General features: G+C 40.3%; 1 protein-coding gene across 5 annotated transcripts in view; it reads left to right on the top strand.

The window, feature by feature from the left end:
• The window catches only part of epha6 (eph receptor A6), a 687,522-nt gene that overhangs the window by 353,288 nt on the left and 317,485 nt on the right, over positions 1-16,749 (top strand). For all 5 annotated transcript variants that reach the window (XM_043700795.2, XM_087992858.1, XM_087992855.1 and 2 more), the window contains one exon: positions 13,255-13,410. In XM_043700795.2, the coding sequence (XP_043556730.1) occupies positions 13,255-13,410 (156 nt within the window). The remainder of the gene's footprint in view (positions 1-13,254; positions 13,411-16,749) is intronic.

Raw genomic sequence — 16,749 nt, 5'->3', positions numbered from 1 at the left:
TAATTTTGTATATAAAGTACTCAATACTGCAAAATGGAATTAATATATTATGCATGGAATCTGTTCCAATCCAATTCTTGGTAGTGAGATTTATCATAAAAAAGAAATGGGTGAATGGGCCATAATCATTTGATAGTACTGAACTTGAGCGTTGCTGAAAAAGGGCATATTTTGTCAAAAGTGTTCACCTTGTACTCATTGAAACAACTCTTGAGAATTGAATTGCTTGTTACACTTGCGAATTATCCTTATAAGTACAAGATGAAAAATTTCAACAGACTGTGTCCTTTTCCAACAATACTTTTCAATGGGCTATGTCAACATTTATTTATTTTGCTGTTCAATTGGATGGCAATTTCAGGGTGGAACTGTTGAAAGAAATTATTCCCTTTTGAGCAAGCCTCTGCCCACAACAACATTCATTTCTGCCTGAGACTTTTTAGAGAAAAGGGCCCCAGAGTACAGAACATGTGCACAATAATGAGCAACCTTGAAGTACTTAATTATTAGGATGAGGGGACATAATTAAAAATAACTTCCTTTCCATCTCAAGAACCTGAATATAAATCTATTTAGACAAATTAATACAGGTAGTCTCATTGATAGTAAATTGTCTTGAGCTAAATTATTTGAGTTAACATGCTGTATTAGCAAAATATGGGAGCAATATCAAATTCCGTTCTTATGTAGCTCAGTAAGCAATTTCATTTACACATCATAAGTAACATGGGAAATCAGTGAATGTAAACATCTTGCAGTGAAGATTTCCCATCTGTAAACATGATTTTTAGATGCATTCATGACAGTTTGAGCGAAATTTGCATTGCATTTAGTTAGTGTTTGATGCTGTCACTGAGTGCCAAGTGGAAAATAGACCAGTCTTAAGCCCTGTAATTATTCCTTGACAAGTACTCATCGAGAAAAATAATTTTATTGCCATGCTGTAAATGACTTCAAACATAACACACGTAGTCAAAAAATGCTGTTGGAGTATAATTATAGCTTAAATCTCAGCAAAAATACAAGTAGGAAAGCAACACTGTTTTGCAACTATTTGTTGGAGACTGAAATTCTTGATTTTGTTAATTTTTATAGAACAATGATGTAAGTATAAAATATGATCCTGATTTGTGCTCCTGCCTTTTCTGCTAAAAGTGACAGAAAGAGGAATTCCTCTCCTGAGTCACATTCAGTTTCGCACGCAATGCACAAATACAACTGACATTCACAAAATAATCCAAAGTTTGGATGACTCCGATACATTTGCTTTGTTCCAAAATAGTTTAATTTTAGAGCAATTTTATTTAGGTTTGATGGTAATTAAACAGAAATGACATTATCACATTTGAGCCTAGATCCTCAAAAATGCACATGATCATTAATGATCGAGATTTCCATTTTCTTTATAAAGTTGTGTCGATTTGAATAACAATTGTTCTATTCCAGTGGTTCCAAATCATGGAGCTATTCGCTATTTATATTCACCCCGAACACCGTGCAGTGTGTTTACCCAATTTCAGCTCAACTATTAAGTAAACATTTGTGAAGAGAATTTTAAAAATTCATCCAGCAGAATTTTCCAAACAGAGGCTGGACGAGGAATTTAAATTCGGAGGGAGGAAAGCATTGTTTTTCCTGAAGGCAGGTTAAAGTTTTGCTGTTATGTTCCCAGAACCTTTTGGGTGTGGTGATATTCCTGACCTTAATGGTCAGGAACCTGTTTTGCATTCAGTAGTATGTCATGAATATTCATTAAAACACCAGCACATTGGATTTGCATTGACAAAATATAAGCAGCACATTTTGAAGAAGTAACAAAGAGAATTGATGAGGGCAGAGCGGTGGACGTGCTCTATATGGAATGTTGTAATGTATTCGACAAGGTTCCTCATCGTAGACTGGTTTGCAAAATTAGATCTTATGGAATACAGGGAGAGCTAGCCATTTGGATACAGAACTGACTTTTAGGTAGAAGACAGAGGGTGGTGGTGTTGCGTTCATTTTCAGACTGGAGTCCTGTGACCATTGATGTGCCACAAGGATCGGTGCTGGGTCCACTGCTTTTCATCATTTATATAAATGATTTGGATTTGAACTTAGTAAGTTTGCAGATGACACTAAAATTGGAGGTGCAGTGGAAAGCAAAGAAGGTTACCTCCAAGTACCATGGGATCTTGATCAGATGGGCCAGTGGGCTAAGGAGTGACAGATGGAGTTTAATTTAGATAAATGTGAGATGCTGCACTATGGAAAAGCAAATCGGAGCAGGACTTATACACTTAATAGTAAGGTCCTGGGGAGTGTTGCTGAATAAAGAGACCTTGGAGTGCATGTTCATAGTTCCTTGAAAGTGGAGTGGTTGGTAAATAGGGTAGTGAAGAAGGCATTTAGTATGCTTTCCTTTATTGGACAGAGCATTGAATACAGGGGTTTGGAGGTCATGTTGCAGCTGTACAGGACACTGGTTAGAGCAGTTTGAAATATTGTATGAAATTCTGGTCTCCCTCCTATTGGAAGAATGTTGTGAAACTTGAAAGGGTTCAGAAAAGATTTACATGAATATTGCCAGGATTGGAGGATTTGAGCTACAGGGAAAGCTTGAATAGGCAGGGACTGTTTTCCCTGAACCGTCAGAGATTGAGGGATGACATTATAGAGGTTTATAAAATCATGAGGGGCATGGATAGGGTAAATAGACAATATCGTTTCCCTTGGGTGGGGGAGTCCAGAACTAGAGGGCATAGGTTTAGGGTGAGAGGGGAAAGATTTAAAAGGGACGGAAGGGGCAACTGTTTCACACAGAGGATTGTGCGTGTGTGGAATGAGCTGCCAGAGGAAGTGGTGGAGGCTGTTGCAATTACAGCATATGGATGGCTATCTGAATAAGAAAGGTTTAGAGAAATATAGACCAAGTGCTGGCAAATGGGACTAGATTAGATTGGGATAGCTGGTGAGCATGGACGAGTTGGTCCGAACGGTCAGTTTTTGTGCTGTACATCTCGATGACTATGTGTTCACAAAGGAGAAAGTGAGAACTGCAGATGCTGGAGATCAGAGCTGAAAAATGTGTTGCTGGAAAAGCACAGCAGGTCAGGCAGCATCAAAGGAGCAGGAGAATCTACATTTCCTGAAGAAGGGCTTATGCCCGAAACGTCGATTCTCCTGCTTCTTTGATGCTGCCTGACCTGCGCTTTACCAGCAACACGTTTTTCAGCTATGTGTTCACAAACCCAACTGTGTGCATGAGCCATGCATTTGCTAGAGTAGACTCCTTCATTCAAGCTCCAGTGACTACAAACTTTGATTATTTGGCCAAGGGTGGCTCTTTGAACATAGGCTTTCAATGTTAAGGGTTAACACTTAATTGGGCAGTCATGCCTGCCCAGAAATGGCAGACTGATGCCATCAAACCTGATGAGGGCAGACAGGTGAGGCTCAACTGAAAAGGAGATTCAAGTCAAGCACCCATCCTTTGTGGTTGTACTCTTGTTATCTGTAAATTGAAACCTATCAGAAGTGTATGTTCTCCTAACAATGAATGAAAGGTCAGTGACCTGATGGTACATGAGCTTCTAAGTGTTGTAGCTCCTTTGATGCTTTAAGTGTGAACTCTGGGTGGGATGTGCTTCAGAATGTTAGTGTGGACTCGATAGGCCGAATAGTTTGTTTCCACCCTGTAGGGTTTCTGCGATTCTATTCTATGATTTAGTTTGCATTATAAAATAAACTCTCTCCAATAACTTACCCTCATAACACTGCTCATCTCAAAGCCTTGTACAGTTGAAGTCAACAGTTCCTTCATGTTGGCTACTGAAATCTCTCATGGGTCAACAAAAACAGTTGTTTTAAAACAGAAAGATGATTGGTGGAATTTTCTGTGAGTGACTAAGAGTGGAAACAAACCATTCGGCCCAGCGAGTCCGCACTAACCCTCCGAAGCACATCCCACCCAGATCCACCCCCTGTAAACCTGCACTTCCCATGGCTAATCCACCTAAACTGCAATCCCTGGACACTGTGGGCAATTTAGCATTGACAATCCACCTAACCTGCACATATTTGGACTATGGGAGGAAACCCAAACAGACATGAGGAGAATGTGCAAATTCCACACAGACAGTTGCCTGAGGGCAGAATCAAACCCAAATCCCTGCTAACCTCTGAGCACTTTGCTGCCTCTTATTAATGTTCTGTTCCTTTGACTCTTTTTCAATTAGCCACATGTAAAGTCACCATAGTCCCATAGGGCCATTGCCTACTCTCTCATTAGAGAGAGAGATGACTGGTGGTGGTGTAAGTTGAAGGTTGCCACACCACAGGTAAGGGGTATGATACAGAAGGCTGGGTTTTCATGGAAAGCATGATAGAAACCAATTATATATTTATTTTTCATTGCATTAGAAAATGTGATTTGCATTTTTAAACATCATAACCTGGTTCAGATTCACTAACAGCACCTATTTTTTTTCACGAAAGAAACATTTTACAAGATCATGTAGTCCTCCCCTATGAATAACCTGATTTGAAATGACTAAAAAGAATTTAGCTGAAGTGACTAGAAAGCTCACGTGTAGACCAGGCTATGATTTCCTTTTTTATAGGCCCTGTTTTTTTTAGGATCAAGTTTAGGACCTGGCACCTCATCCTACCCCAGTAACTGCACTTTGATGTTGTTCGGCTAGTAGTTACCAAGGACTGCCTTCAGGCACAGAATTAACAAAGGAAAACAAACTGTACAGAACCATTTATTGGTATCATGGTGTGCACCAGTTAGTTTTTGTGTAGTAAATTTAACATATTTTCAAAAGGAACCGATTTGTTCATTGGATGTTTTTGGTCGTTGAAAACTCATTGTTATCATTATCTGGAGATGGCTAATTTTGTGGATCAGGCTATCTTCAGTGAAGTTGATTTTTATGTAAATATTAAAGGTAGTGGAAATTCGATTTACCTACTTGACATAACTGTTAATTAAGATTTCCTAATTTGTTGTGTTGATGCAGTTGATTTCATTTGGTTACACTCTCAAGGCTAGCATAAACCAGTAGAAGGGTTTGACCCAGATCTGACATTTTGTTAGTGTTATTTTCTCTGTTTCCATTATAACTTGCTGTGCTAATTATTAGAGATTTTGTCTATGCAAAATCAACCTGATTATATAATAACCATAAGGTTCCCAGAATAGCTCAACATTATTAACTTAGTCACTGATATTTCTACTTGTTCAGGCATTTGCACAAAGTGAAAATGAGACAGCTCACCCTTGTTTAATTACATTTCTATATATTAAATTGTCTGCTTTATCTTTAATTACTTAAATTAATGTTGCAACCTTTGCTTAGGTCTTGTTGTGAACTTTGTATCTGTGTCCAGAGATGCGTATTTCAGCTAAATTTAGATTGTATAATATGAGTGTAATTGTGTGCCATTATTTATTTTGCAAATGCTAATCCCTGGAGCCAAGTGATCACCTCCTTATTTGCAGAACTTAACATGATTAGACTGTCACTTACATTGTAGAGGGGATACTCCACAGTGATGTGATGCATTGTTTGCGACTTAACACAAGTGCATAAAGGATTGGCATTGAGATCCCAGGGATCGAGGCTAGCTGCACATAGGCTCTGGCTTACACTGAACATCTTTAGCAATGACCACTCACATTTAGCAGACAAGATCTGTCTCAAAGACCTTGTTAATGTCTTCCCATATATCTCACTCATTGATCCAAAGGATGTCTGCTGGTAGATTTTGCTCCATATGAGGCACTGAAGTGGAAGTGGACAATAGGTGGGTTGAACAGGTCATTACGGAGTGGCAAATGAGGTGCAGCGCAGATGGCTTTAACCAGTTTGTGGGTTTTTGTCAGCCAGCAGACAGGTGGGGGTTAATGTTCACTGAGGCTCCATGGGGAAGCAATCATCCCAGCAGACTGAAATCTTCAAAACAAATTAACTCTACTCTGAGTTATAAAACCCAGTCACCTCTGATTTACCAGTCCCAACATCTAGCAAACCTCTGCCTTTATGCAATGGATCATGTTCTTCAAATCTTAAACTCAGTGTTGAGATGCTATTGGATACCAAACAAATCTCATTGGATATGTTCTCACCCAATTGTGTAAATAAATTCCTTGGATGCACAATCAGTGCTGTTTGGTTAGCTCTGTAATTTTTAATTAAATAATTTTGATAAACTCATGAATATGTTTTGGAATGGTAATATTTTACTTTATGTAGGTACAGAAGGATTTGTGCAAGTGAGACAGACAATGAGGCCCAAAGTTTTACCACAACAGAGCATCTGTATCATAGCCACAATGTTGAAAGTGGCCAGAAATTGCAAGTCCTGACAAGGAAACAGCACTTCCCTTTTTTTTAAGAGGGGTGTGAGTAGAGTCAAGTTAGGTTTCACTCATGCTGATTTGAGGGAGGCATCCACTGAAGGTTAATTTTGGCGTCCTGTAATGGAAATGCAGAATGTGCACATTAGAGCTGCCAACAGCAGGTTTGAACATACATTTGTTCATGAGATATGGGCACCACTGATTGGACCAGAATTGATTCTTCATCCTTAATTACCCTTGATAAATTGCAGGGGAGCCAACTTCTTGAATTATTGCATTCTTTGAACTTCAGTACTCTCAAGAAAAGGGTTTCAGGATTGAGATTGGAGGCAGGGAAAGAATGTTAATTTTATACAGAATGGTTTATGGCTTGAAGGGGAACCTGCAGAAGGTGGTGTCACAAGATTCAAGATGGCGCCAACACCAGGTGACTCTGCAAACTCCCTACAGTAGATTTATTCTAACATTTACTGTAACTGCTCCACACTTTTAAATCTAAATTCTAAGTCTGCAAAAATTATTAATAATGTTCCTTTAAATATCTTGTTAATATTGATCTTGCTTCGCACACCTCCTGTGCAGTATGATCTGTATGCCTCACTACCTAAATACTCTATGTTCTGTATATCCTTGCTTACTATGATTTGCCTGTAATGCTCATAAACCAAGCTTTTCACTGTACCTAGGTACACATGACCACAATAAATCAAATCAAATTTTCAGCCTTTGTTCTTCCAGGTGGCATAGGTTATGGGTTTGGAAGATCCAGTCAAAGGAACATTTCACTGATGTATTATCATATTCCAGTGTAATTATATTCATTATGGTTGCTGCAGATGCATCATTCACAGAATTAGGAGGGTCCTTATGCAAGTGCAAATTGATGAAACATAAAAATTTGTTTATTTATGCAAGGAATGGAAAGATATGGACCAAGGGCAGGCAGAAGGGAATGGTTTAACTTGGCTCATTGTTCGGAACAACATCATGGGCCACAGGACCCCTTCCTGTGCTGTGCTGTTCTATGTTCTACACTGGGATCTTTGGAGGCTGAATGGTGATATGAAACCATAGAGAAGAAAGCAGTGGCATTTACATAAAGACATACAGACAACCTTTTGGAACTGAAACAACTCAACAGACTACAAACCTTTCGCAACATTGGCATGAAGAGAAACTTCCTTAATGCTTCTGTACATGGAAAGATTCAGACTTGAGCTGACAGAATGTAGTCCTGTAGTCATGGAGTCAAACAGACCCTTCGGTCCAACCCATCCATGCTAACCAGATATCCCAACTCAATCTAGTCCCACTTGCCAGCACCCGGCCCATATCCCTCCAAACCCTTCCTATTCATATACCCATCCAAATGCCTTTTAAATGTTGCAATTGTACCAGCCTCCACCACATCCTTTGGCAGCTCATTCCATACACGTACCACCCTCTGCGTGAAAAAGTTGCCCCTTAGGTCTCTTTTATATCTTTCCCCTCTCACCCTAAATCTATGCCCTCTAGTTCTGGATTCCCCCACCCCTGGGAAAAGACTTTGTCTATTTATCCTATCCATGCCCCTCATGATTTTGTAAACCTCTATAATGTCACCCCTCAGCCTCCAATGCTCCAGGGAAAACAGCCCCAGCCTGTTCAGCCTCTCCCTATCGCTCAAATCCTCCAACCCTGGTAACATCCTTGTAAATCTTTTTTGAACCCTTTCAAATTTCACAACACCTTTCTGATAGGAAGGGGACCAGATGGGCAAGGTACAAGTCACAGTGGATGCACTCACAAAGGCAGCAGTGGGTCACACAGGAAAAAGGTCTTGTAGGAGAAGTAGAGTCTTATTCTACATTAATAACTAAGACTTTCACAGCAACTAAGGAAAAACTCAGGCAAATGAGTATAGCTCAAAAATATGTCGACGAGGCACAAAGATTAGAAAACCCTATCAGCAAGAGTGGTTGAAATAAAATGCAGCAGCTGAAAAGATGCCTCAAGCAGAAACAATACTTGAATATCATGGAAGATTTATTGGTGTACAATCATGGAATAGATATATTCAAAAGCATTGCAAAGAGAAATCCAATATAAACTCCATAGGGGATATCTAGGAATAATGTAGAGCAAGAGTGCATCAATCAGTGTGGTGGCCAGGAATTTGAAAAATATACAGGCTTATATTTTGATGTGCCAAATACAGCTGAATGCCTGCACAATCAATGATTTCATCAGGATTTCCAGAATATCCCGGGAAAAGACTGGCAACAGGTTTGTTCAGCTTTACAAGGAAGATGTATTTCATCCTAGTCAAATGTTAGACAAGATGAAGTAGTAAGACTTCATTCAACCATGTCAGATTCAGTGACCAAAGTAGTAAAAAACATCCTTGAAATATATAGTTCCCCTGAAAAATTATTATTAGCCAATGGTCATCAATTCATAAACAAGGATTTCAGGAAATTCACTTCAGAGACAGGTATCAACTAGGTGACATTGAATGCAGAGGTGAAAGAGCAGTCAAGACTCTGAAGTGACTGATGTATAACAATCCAGTCTGGGAATGAGCTTTCTTCAGTTGCTAAGCAACGTCATTGAATAATGGATACTCACCATCAGAATTGTTAATGAGGAGAAGGTTAAAAACAGACGCACCAGTTCTATAAAACAACCTCAAGTTAAATGTAGCCTCTCAACACGATGAGAATGTAAAACAGTTAGAGAAAAGCCACAGCAAAAAGCACTTTGAGGTACAGGACCAAAATCTGTCAACATTAATGCCAAGACAGGAAGACATGTCAGCAGAAGAAAACTAAGATTAATCAATATATTATCAGATCACCCAAAGGGACATTCATGATGGACAGGAAGCATTGATCTTATTTGAGCCAAAAAGTGAAACCAAAATGTTGATTACAGGATATGGCGCAACCATACATATATTAAATTAGACAGTGTAAAGACTGATACAACTGTATCAGAAACAGTACAATGCTATCACCCAAATGTTGAACAAACTACGTCAGAACATCTGCAGTTCAGATCATCTCAACCTAAGAGATTTGGATCTTGGAGAGTTTGTGGTGGCGGGGATGGCAGCTGCTCATGATGGTGATAATGTCAGTAATGGTAAAAATTGCATTAATTATTACAAAACTACAAAGAAAATGTAAATAAACTATTGGAATAATGTAGACCAAGTGGAGATGAACCTTGGGGGAAGAGATTGTATTGAGGTTCACTTAAAACATGATGTAACTGATCACTTGATCCCAAATAACTAAGGGAAAGTCGTGTTTGACAAATCTGATCAACGTTTTTGAGAAGGTAACCATGAGTATTGAGGGTAATATATTTGTAGTGGTCTAGGTGGACTTTAGCAACACTTTTGATAAGTCCCTTCAAATATTCTGGTCAACAATATAAGAGCCCCTGGGAGCAAAGGCAAAGTGGCACGTTGGATCCAAAATTGGTGGGAAGGCAGGAATCAGAAGGTGATGGTAGAGGGATGTTTCTGTGTCTAACATTTGTTTCTCGTGATGTTTCACAAGGCTTGGTGCTGAGGCCAAGGCTGTTTATGGTGTACTTCAATGATTTGGATTTAAATGTAGGAGTATGATGAAGACCATTGTAGATGATATAGAAATTGGTAGGGTGAAATAATGAGGAGGATAGCTTTAAACTGCAGAAGGATATCAAAGGACTGATTGGGTGGGAGGAAGAAGCAAATGTAATTCAACCCGGAGAAGTGTGGGGTAATGATCTTGGGAGTGCTACAAGGAAAAAGATTACACAATGAATGAAAGGGCTCAAAAGAGTGAGAGGGACATTGGTGTGCATATCCACAGATCCCTGAAAGTAGGCAGGGTAAGTAGATAAATGGTTCAGAAGACATTTGTGATACTTGACTTTATTAGCTGAGGCACAGACTATAAGAGCAAGCTGGTTATGCTGGAACTGTAGGCCACAACTGAGGGCTGTATGCAGTTCTAGTCACTGCACCACAGGAGGGGTTTACTGCACTAGACCGGGTACAGAGGAAGCTTACCTGGGCTCAGGGTCTGAGATATGAGGAAGGATTTGTTAGGCTAGTGTTGTTTTCTTTGATGCAACAAAGTTGAGACGATATTTGTAGAGGTCGACAAGATTATGAGGGGCATAGATGGGGTTGATTGGAAGCCACTTATTACATTAGAAGAGGGATCAATAACTAGAAGGCAATGAAAGAAAGTAAGGGATAGAAAGCTAAGAGAAAAGTTGAGGACAATTTTGTTCTTTCACTGAGGACTGATGGAAAGGTTTGGTGAGTCAGAAACTCTCAACATTCCAGCAGTATTTGGATATTCAGTTGCATTATCATAGCCTCTATGGGCCAGAAGGTTGAAAATAGGATTACTGTAGCTAGATCTTTGTTAACCAACATGGAGACATTGGGCTGAATGGTCTCCTTCTGTGTTGGAAACATCTGAGTCTGAGAGAAGATACAAGACTTGAAGGGGCAAGTAAAGGGAAAGGTCTTAGACACCACCTGAGAGCTGGGTTTGTTCACTTATTTACAATTATAAAGAAAGGAATGTTGCAATACATAAGGTATTGGAGAGCATTCGAGGTAAAGAGAAGGAGCCTTGGACAGTGTACATGAAAATATCCATAATCCATAACCCTTCAGAATGGTATCTGTCCTGTTTTGCAGGTTAGATAAAGCATTCACTTTCAGAATATTAGCAAGCTGCTCTTCTTATGAAAGGTTACCTCAAAATCTTTGAGGCAGCTTTTGTGGTTGACAGCACCTGTCCTTTAATTTGTTGAAGTTTTGAATGTATCTCAGATACAAACAGAAGATGTAAAATGTGAATTTAACCAACTTATCCAACTGGTTGTTGACCATGCAAACTGGCAAGATGTTTTAGTCTGCATTTTGACTCTCCATTTATTCACCAGTGGAATTGATCACATGTGAAAACTAGCCTGAAGTGAGGTCTACATGATCTAGTAAATAGGAGCTCAAGGAAATTGAACTGGAAATTGGGTCTTGAGCCTCATCAAAAGTGATACTGGTGAGCACGGGCCATCATTCAGGCATTCCAATTCAACTTGCTGTTCACAACCTTCTCAAAATGAGTCCTCATGCACTGGGCTAACCCACAGGTAAATCCTGTGAGCAGAAGGAGGGTGAGGAACAAGCTGTAGTACTGCTATTCAACCAAGAAGAAAACACTGCTCTTTGTGACCTCACATTAAAGCAAAATGCAAAACTTGCCTATTTTCGTCATACACAACCATTGGCAATCCCTTTTGTTAGTTGGTTAATCCAAAAAACAAGTACACCATGCCCAGTAAGCCTGTTCTCCTCCAGATGGGAAATGTGCAATTGTACTTAGAAATTGATCCCACCATTTAGCGCCTCACAATGTGCATTTGTAATCAATAAAAAGAAAACTTGGTTTGGGGATTAATTTGTCCCTACGTCTTTAAAAAGGTGGACCATTTTAGAAGGTTGAAAATATTTTCAAATAAGATATCAAGAGTAAAACATATTTAAATGTTGTATATGCTCATTTCTTTTATTTATGGGGTGGTATATTCAAGTTGATTTTTATTTTATTGTCATATCTATCTTGTTACAAAATACAGTTAAAATGTTGTATAGTATTGCCACTCTTCAGCACCATTTTGAAACTCAGAAAAATAAACCAAAACATAAAATAAAAAGGCAGAAAAGTTTTGTACCTTAATACAGAGGACAGGTGAGGTGAGAGGTGTCCGTGAATTTCCTGGCCCTAGTTACATGACTGACACAGGCCCATGAGCTCAAACAGGAACTTATCCTGGTATTGAAGGAGAAAAACAGGAATGTCTTTGCTAGCCTGAAAACACAATGGTCTTGTGGCTTACTATGCCCAGAGATTGTAGGGGATGGGTATTAGATTAGTCAATTAATTTAATCATTTTTGAGTTTCCCAACAACAACCCACAAACCTTCCAGTCCATAACGACTCCCATTCACAAGGCCATTGCTGTATTTCTTTAGGCTTGATAGGACACTGCAAAGACGGTCATGAAACTAAACAGGAGTGGCCAGGAGTGATCCTCCCATTTCTATTTTATAGTTACAGCGGACTAGCATACAAAAGAGAAGTAGGGTCACTTCTGTGAGCTCTGGAAGTTTCACAGAAATTCAAAAGCATCACTGTTCAGCTTCAATTATTTTCTACTTCCATTTCTACATGCTTGTGTCTGTGTATTCTCCAAACAGCAAAGTGGAAAATCTCATTTTATGTCTCATCCAACAGCAGATTATGTTTTAATACACTAAACTAAAGGCAGGAACATGGAGGGTTCCTGATAGTCCATAGGGAGCTGAGATCAGTTCTCAGCTTACTTTTGTTGGCTTCTTTTTCTCTAGTTGTGCCTGACCTGGCTTTCACCCGAAGCAATTGTAATTTTCCAGCAACTTGCCTAATAAGACCTAACACTTTCTGCCTTCCAGCTTCCACCATCATTCCAAACCTCTTCCTCATATATGTCACAATCATTCAGTACTCCCACATCACTGTTTCCATTTCTTAGGATATTGAACTTCACAATGTTCCAGCTCCCAAGTCCACTCCCTCACCACTACTCCTGGATTCTGAACTCTGTTCTATATTCTTACATCCTCTTTAAGAGCCCTCCAACCATAGGATCCTGAGAAGTAATGCCCGTACTTCCAGATCTCATGCAATTCCCACTACTTCTGGATCCTGAAGTGTTACAGCAGGGTCTGGAAGTAGTAATACCACTTGGGAAGGAGCATACAAACCAAGTAGTATTATTGTTAAAGTCAACTGTTGAAAATATGTACCATTATCTCAATCGCTCAGGTTAATGTACATGTTTATCTTTTACTTTTGTTAATTTTGTTACTCTTTTAGCTTGCAGGCATGGATTCTATAAACCTTTTGCTGGAAACACCAAATGCTCCAAATGTCCTCCACATAGCTTCACTCATGAAGATGCCTCACAAGTGTGTAAATGTGACAAAGGTTACTACAGGGCAGAAAAAGACCCACCAACAATGGCTTGTACCAGTAAGTAATTAAAACTATCTGATGTTTCGACAAATATCACAATTGGATTCTGGATGCTTTTTGCATCTAAAGATAGGAAACCATACTAATAGAAACCGATGAATGTATTAACTATTTCACATTTTACAGAGACATTGTTCAGTTGAACTCATAACCATACATAATAGAAATCTACATTCCTAGATCTATTACTTCCAATGAGAATAATGCTACTTTTTCTTCAATGTCAGTTAAGTCTTGGACTGGTGCAGAACAGAGTGGTCTGATTTAAATTTTTGTCCCATACATGGGAGTCTTCTGCTGCGATGGCAAAACAGCCTAAAATGGCCTCTGTTATGGAATGTATGGTACTCGGCATTAATGAATGGACAGGCATCACATTGCTGAGGTCTTCTCCTGCCACAAAGTGGATGTGGGGAAAAGGTGGTGACTGCATCTCTTTGTACCAGCCCTGTTTCATTTCCAGTCACATCGGCAGTTCTGGTATAAAGACAGCATCACCTCTGAACAATCTCAATGTGCCTTAGCACGTGATGGCAGCAGTGGTGGACTGTTCTTTCAGTGAAACTTCCTAAATCCTATCTACCTCATAGATCATAGAACATAGAAAAATACAGCGCAGTACAGGCCCTTTGGCCCTCAATGTTGCGCCGATCCAAGCCCACCTAACCTACACTAGCCCACTATCCTCCATATGCCTATCCAATGCCCATTTAAATGCCCATAAAGAGGGAGAGTCCACCACTGCTACTGGCAGGGCATTCCATGAACTCACGACTCACTGAGTAAAGAATTTACCCCTAACATATACCTACCTATACCTACCACCCCTTAATTTAAAGCTATGCCCCCTCGTAATAGCTGACTCCATACGTGGAAAAAGGTTCTCATGGTCAACCCTATCTAAACCCCTAATCATCCTGTACACCTCTATCAAGTCACCCCTAAACTTTCTTTTCTCCAATGAAAACAGTCCCAAGTGCCTCAGCCTTTCCTCATACGATCTTCCTACCATACCAGGCAACATCCTGGTAAACCTCCTCTGCACCCGTTCCAGTGCCTCCGCATCCTTCCTATAGTATGGCGACCAAAACTGCACACAATACTCCAGATGCGGCCGCACCAGAGTCTTATACAACTGTAACATGACCTCAGGACTCCGGAACTCAATTCCTCTACCAATAAAAGCCAGTACGCCATATGCCTTCTTCACCGCACTATTTATCTGGGTGGCAACTTTCAGAGATCTGTGTACATGGACACTAAGATCCCTCTGCTCATCCACACGGCCAAGTATCTGATCATTAGCCCAGTACCCCATCTTTTTGTTATTCTTACCAAAGTGAATCACCTCACACTTAGCTACATTGAACTCCATTTGCCACCTTTCTGCCCAGCTTTGCAGCTTATCTATATCCCGCTGTAACCTGACACATCCTTCCTCACTGTCAACAACTCCACCGACTTTCGTATCATCCGCAAACTTGCTCACCCAACCTTCTAGCCCCTCCTCCAGGTCATTTATAAAAATGATAAACAGCAATGGTCCCAAAACAGATCCTTGCGGAACACCGCTAGTAACTGCACTCCAAGATGAACCTTTACCATCAACTACTACCCTCTGTCTTCTTCCAGCCAGCCAATTCCTAATCCAAACCTCCAACTCACCCTCAATGCCATACCTCTGTATTCTTTGCAGTAGCCTACCATGGGGAACCTTATCAAACGCCTTACTAAAATCCATATACACCACATCTACCGCTTTACCCTCGTCTACCTCCTTAGTCACCTTCTCTCAGAATTCAATAAGGTTTATGAGGCACGACCTGCCCTTCACAAAACCATGCTGACTATCCTTGATCACATTATTCCTATCCAGATGTTCATAAATCCTATCCCTTACAATTCGCTCTAAGACTTTGCCCACAACAGAAGTGAGACTCACCGGCCTATAGTTACTAGGGTTATCCCTACTCCCCTTCTTGAACAAGGGAACCACATTTGCTATCCTCCAGTCTTCTGGCACTATTCCTGTCGACAACGAGGACATAAAAATCTCAATTGATGGTGGGAATATACAAAGAGGTTAATAGCATAAGTCCTGAAGGAAGGACCAAAGTAGAAGTACTGGCATGCTTGTGGGCTCAGTCAGCACTGGTTTTTATATTAGATTACTTACAGTGTGGAAACAGGCCCTTCGGCCCAACATGTCCACCTTCCAGAATTGTTCGGCCAGATGCTCAGTACATGGTAAGCGAACAGTAGTGGGAATATGCTCAGAAAACCCCAAGTCCAAACCACAGGAGGAGGCAAACAAAAGGTTTGTGGAAATGAACACAATGAATTAATTCACACAATTAGTCATTTCAGAATATAGGAAAGCCTTCAGAAGTGGAGGAATCTTTTTTGAAACCCAAGCCCTTAGACCATGAGAGTGATCCCAAGTTCTCTCAGCGGGTAGGGTGACATTTTTAATCAATACTGTACCACCTTGAACTTTGCTTCCATACATGATAATGACACGATTAATGTGTTTTTCTATGCAATTGGCAACATTGCTGATGTATTTCTTGCTCAACTCAGGATACTGTGAAGAAGTGGCAATATATGAAGATGTAATTAAGGTAATAAATGCCTACTTCATTCTTAGATGTAATACAATTATTGACAACATTAGGTTTAATGAGTGCATCCAGGAGCCTGGAGGGAGTATGGATTATTTTATAAATAGCCTCTATCGATTTAGTAGACCGCTGTTACTTTCAGATCCTATACGGTAGTTATCTGAGACCATGTAATAGTCCTCATCCTGAATGAGGCAATATCTGAGCTTTTACAACTGCAAGCGGGCATCAGAGCCGCCCCGCATTTGCCACGGGACTATGCCCACATCGGTAAAACTATAGGAATTCATTTTGTGCTTTAAAATCGGCAGCCGCAGCTTAAACCCACAGAACTCAGCAGCTGCCGGTCCGCCCACGTGACCAGGAGATAGGAGCCAGAGGACAGATCAAATCCACACTAGGCCAGACACTAACCATGACTCATAGACCGAAACTCCGGAGCTAATTAATATGGAAACCCATCTCCTAATCAAATCAAGAGACTGACTGAAACACACCCATATTCATCAATACAGAACCATCCTGACACAAAGGTCAGGCATCCACCAGACAGGAACGAACAGACTAATACACACCAGCACCCCAAGGGAACAAAGGGGGGTGCTAGCCCCCAGCCCTCACAGAGAGAGACAAGCAGATAGTACCCAGACCCGTTTACATAATCCAATTAGCACCCTATTGTGTGTACACTGCAACTCCCCTGGGACGGCAGGAA

The sequence above is a fragment of the Chiloscyllium plagiosum genome, unplaced genomic scaffold (genome assembly GCF_037043375.1).
Source record: "Chiloscyllium plagiosum isolate Xiang-an unplaced genomic scaffold, Cpla_swu_hap1 HiC_scaffold_12, whole genome shotgun sequence".
Lineage (NCBI taxonomy): Eukaryota > Metazoa > Chordata > Chondrichthyes > Orectolobiformes > Hemiscylliidae > Chiloscyllium > Chiloscyllium plagiosum.
This window is presented reverse-complemented; position numbering and strand designations above follow the sequence as displayed.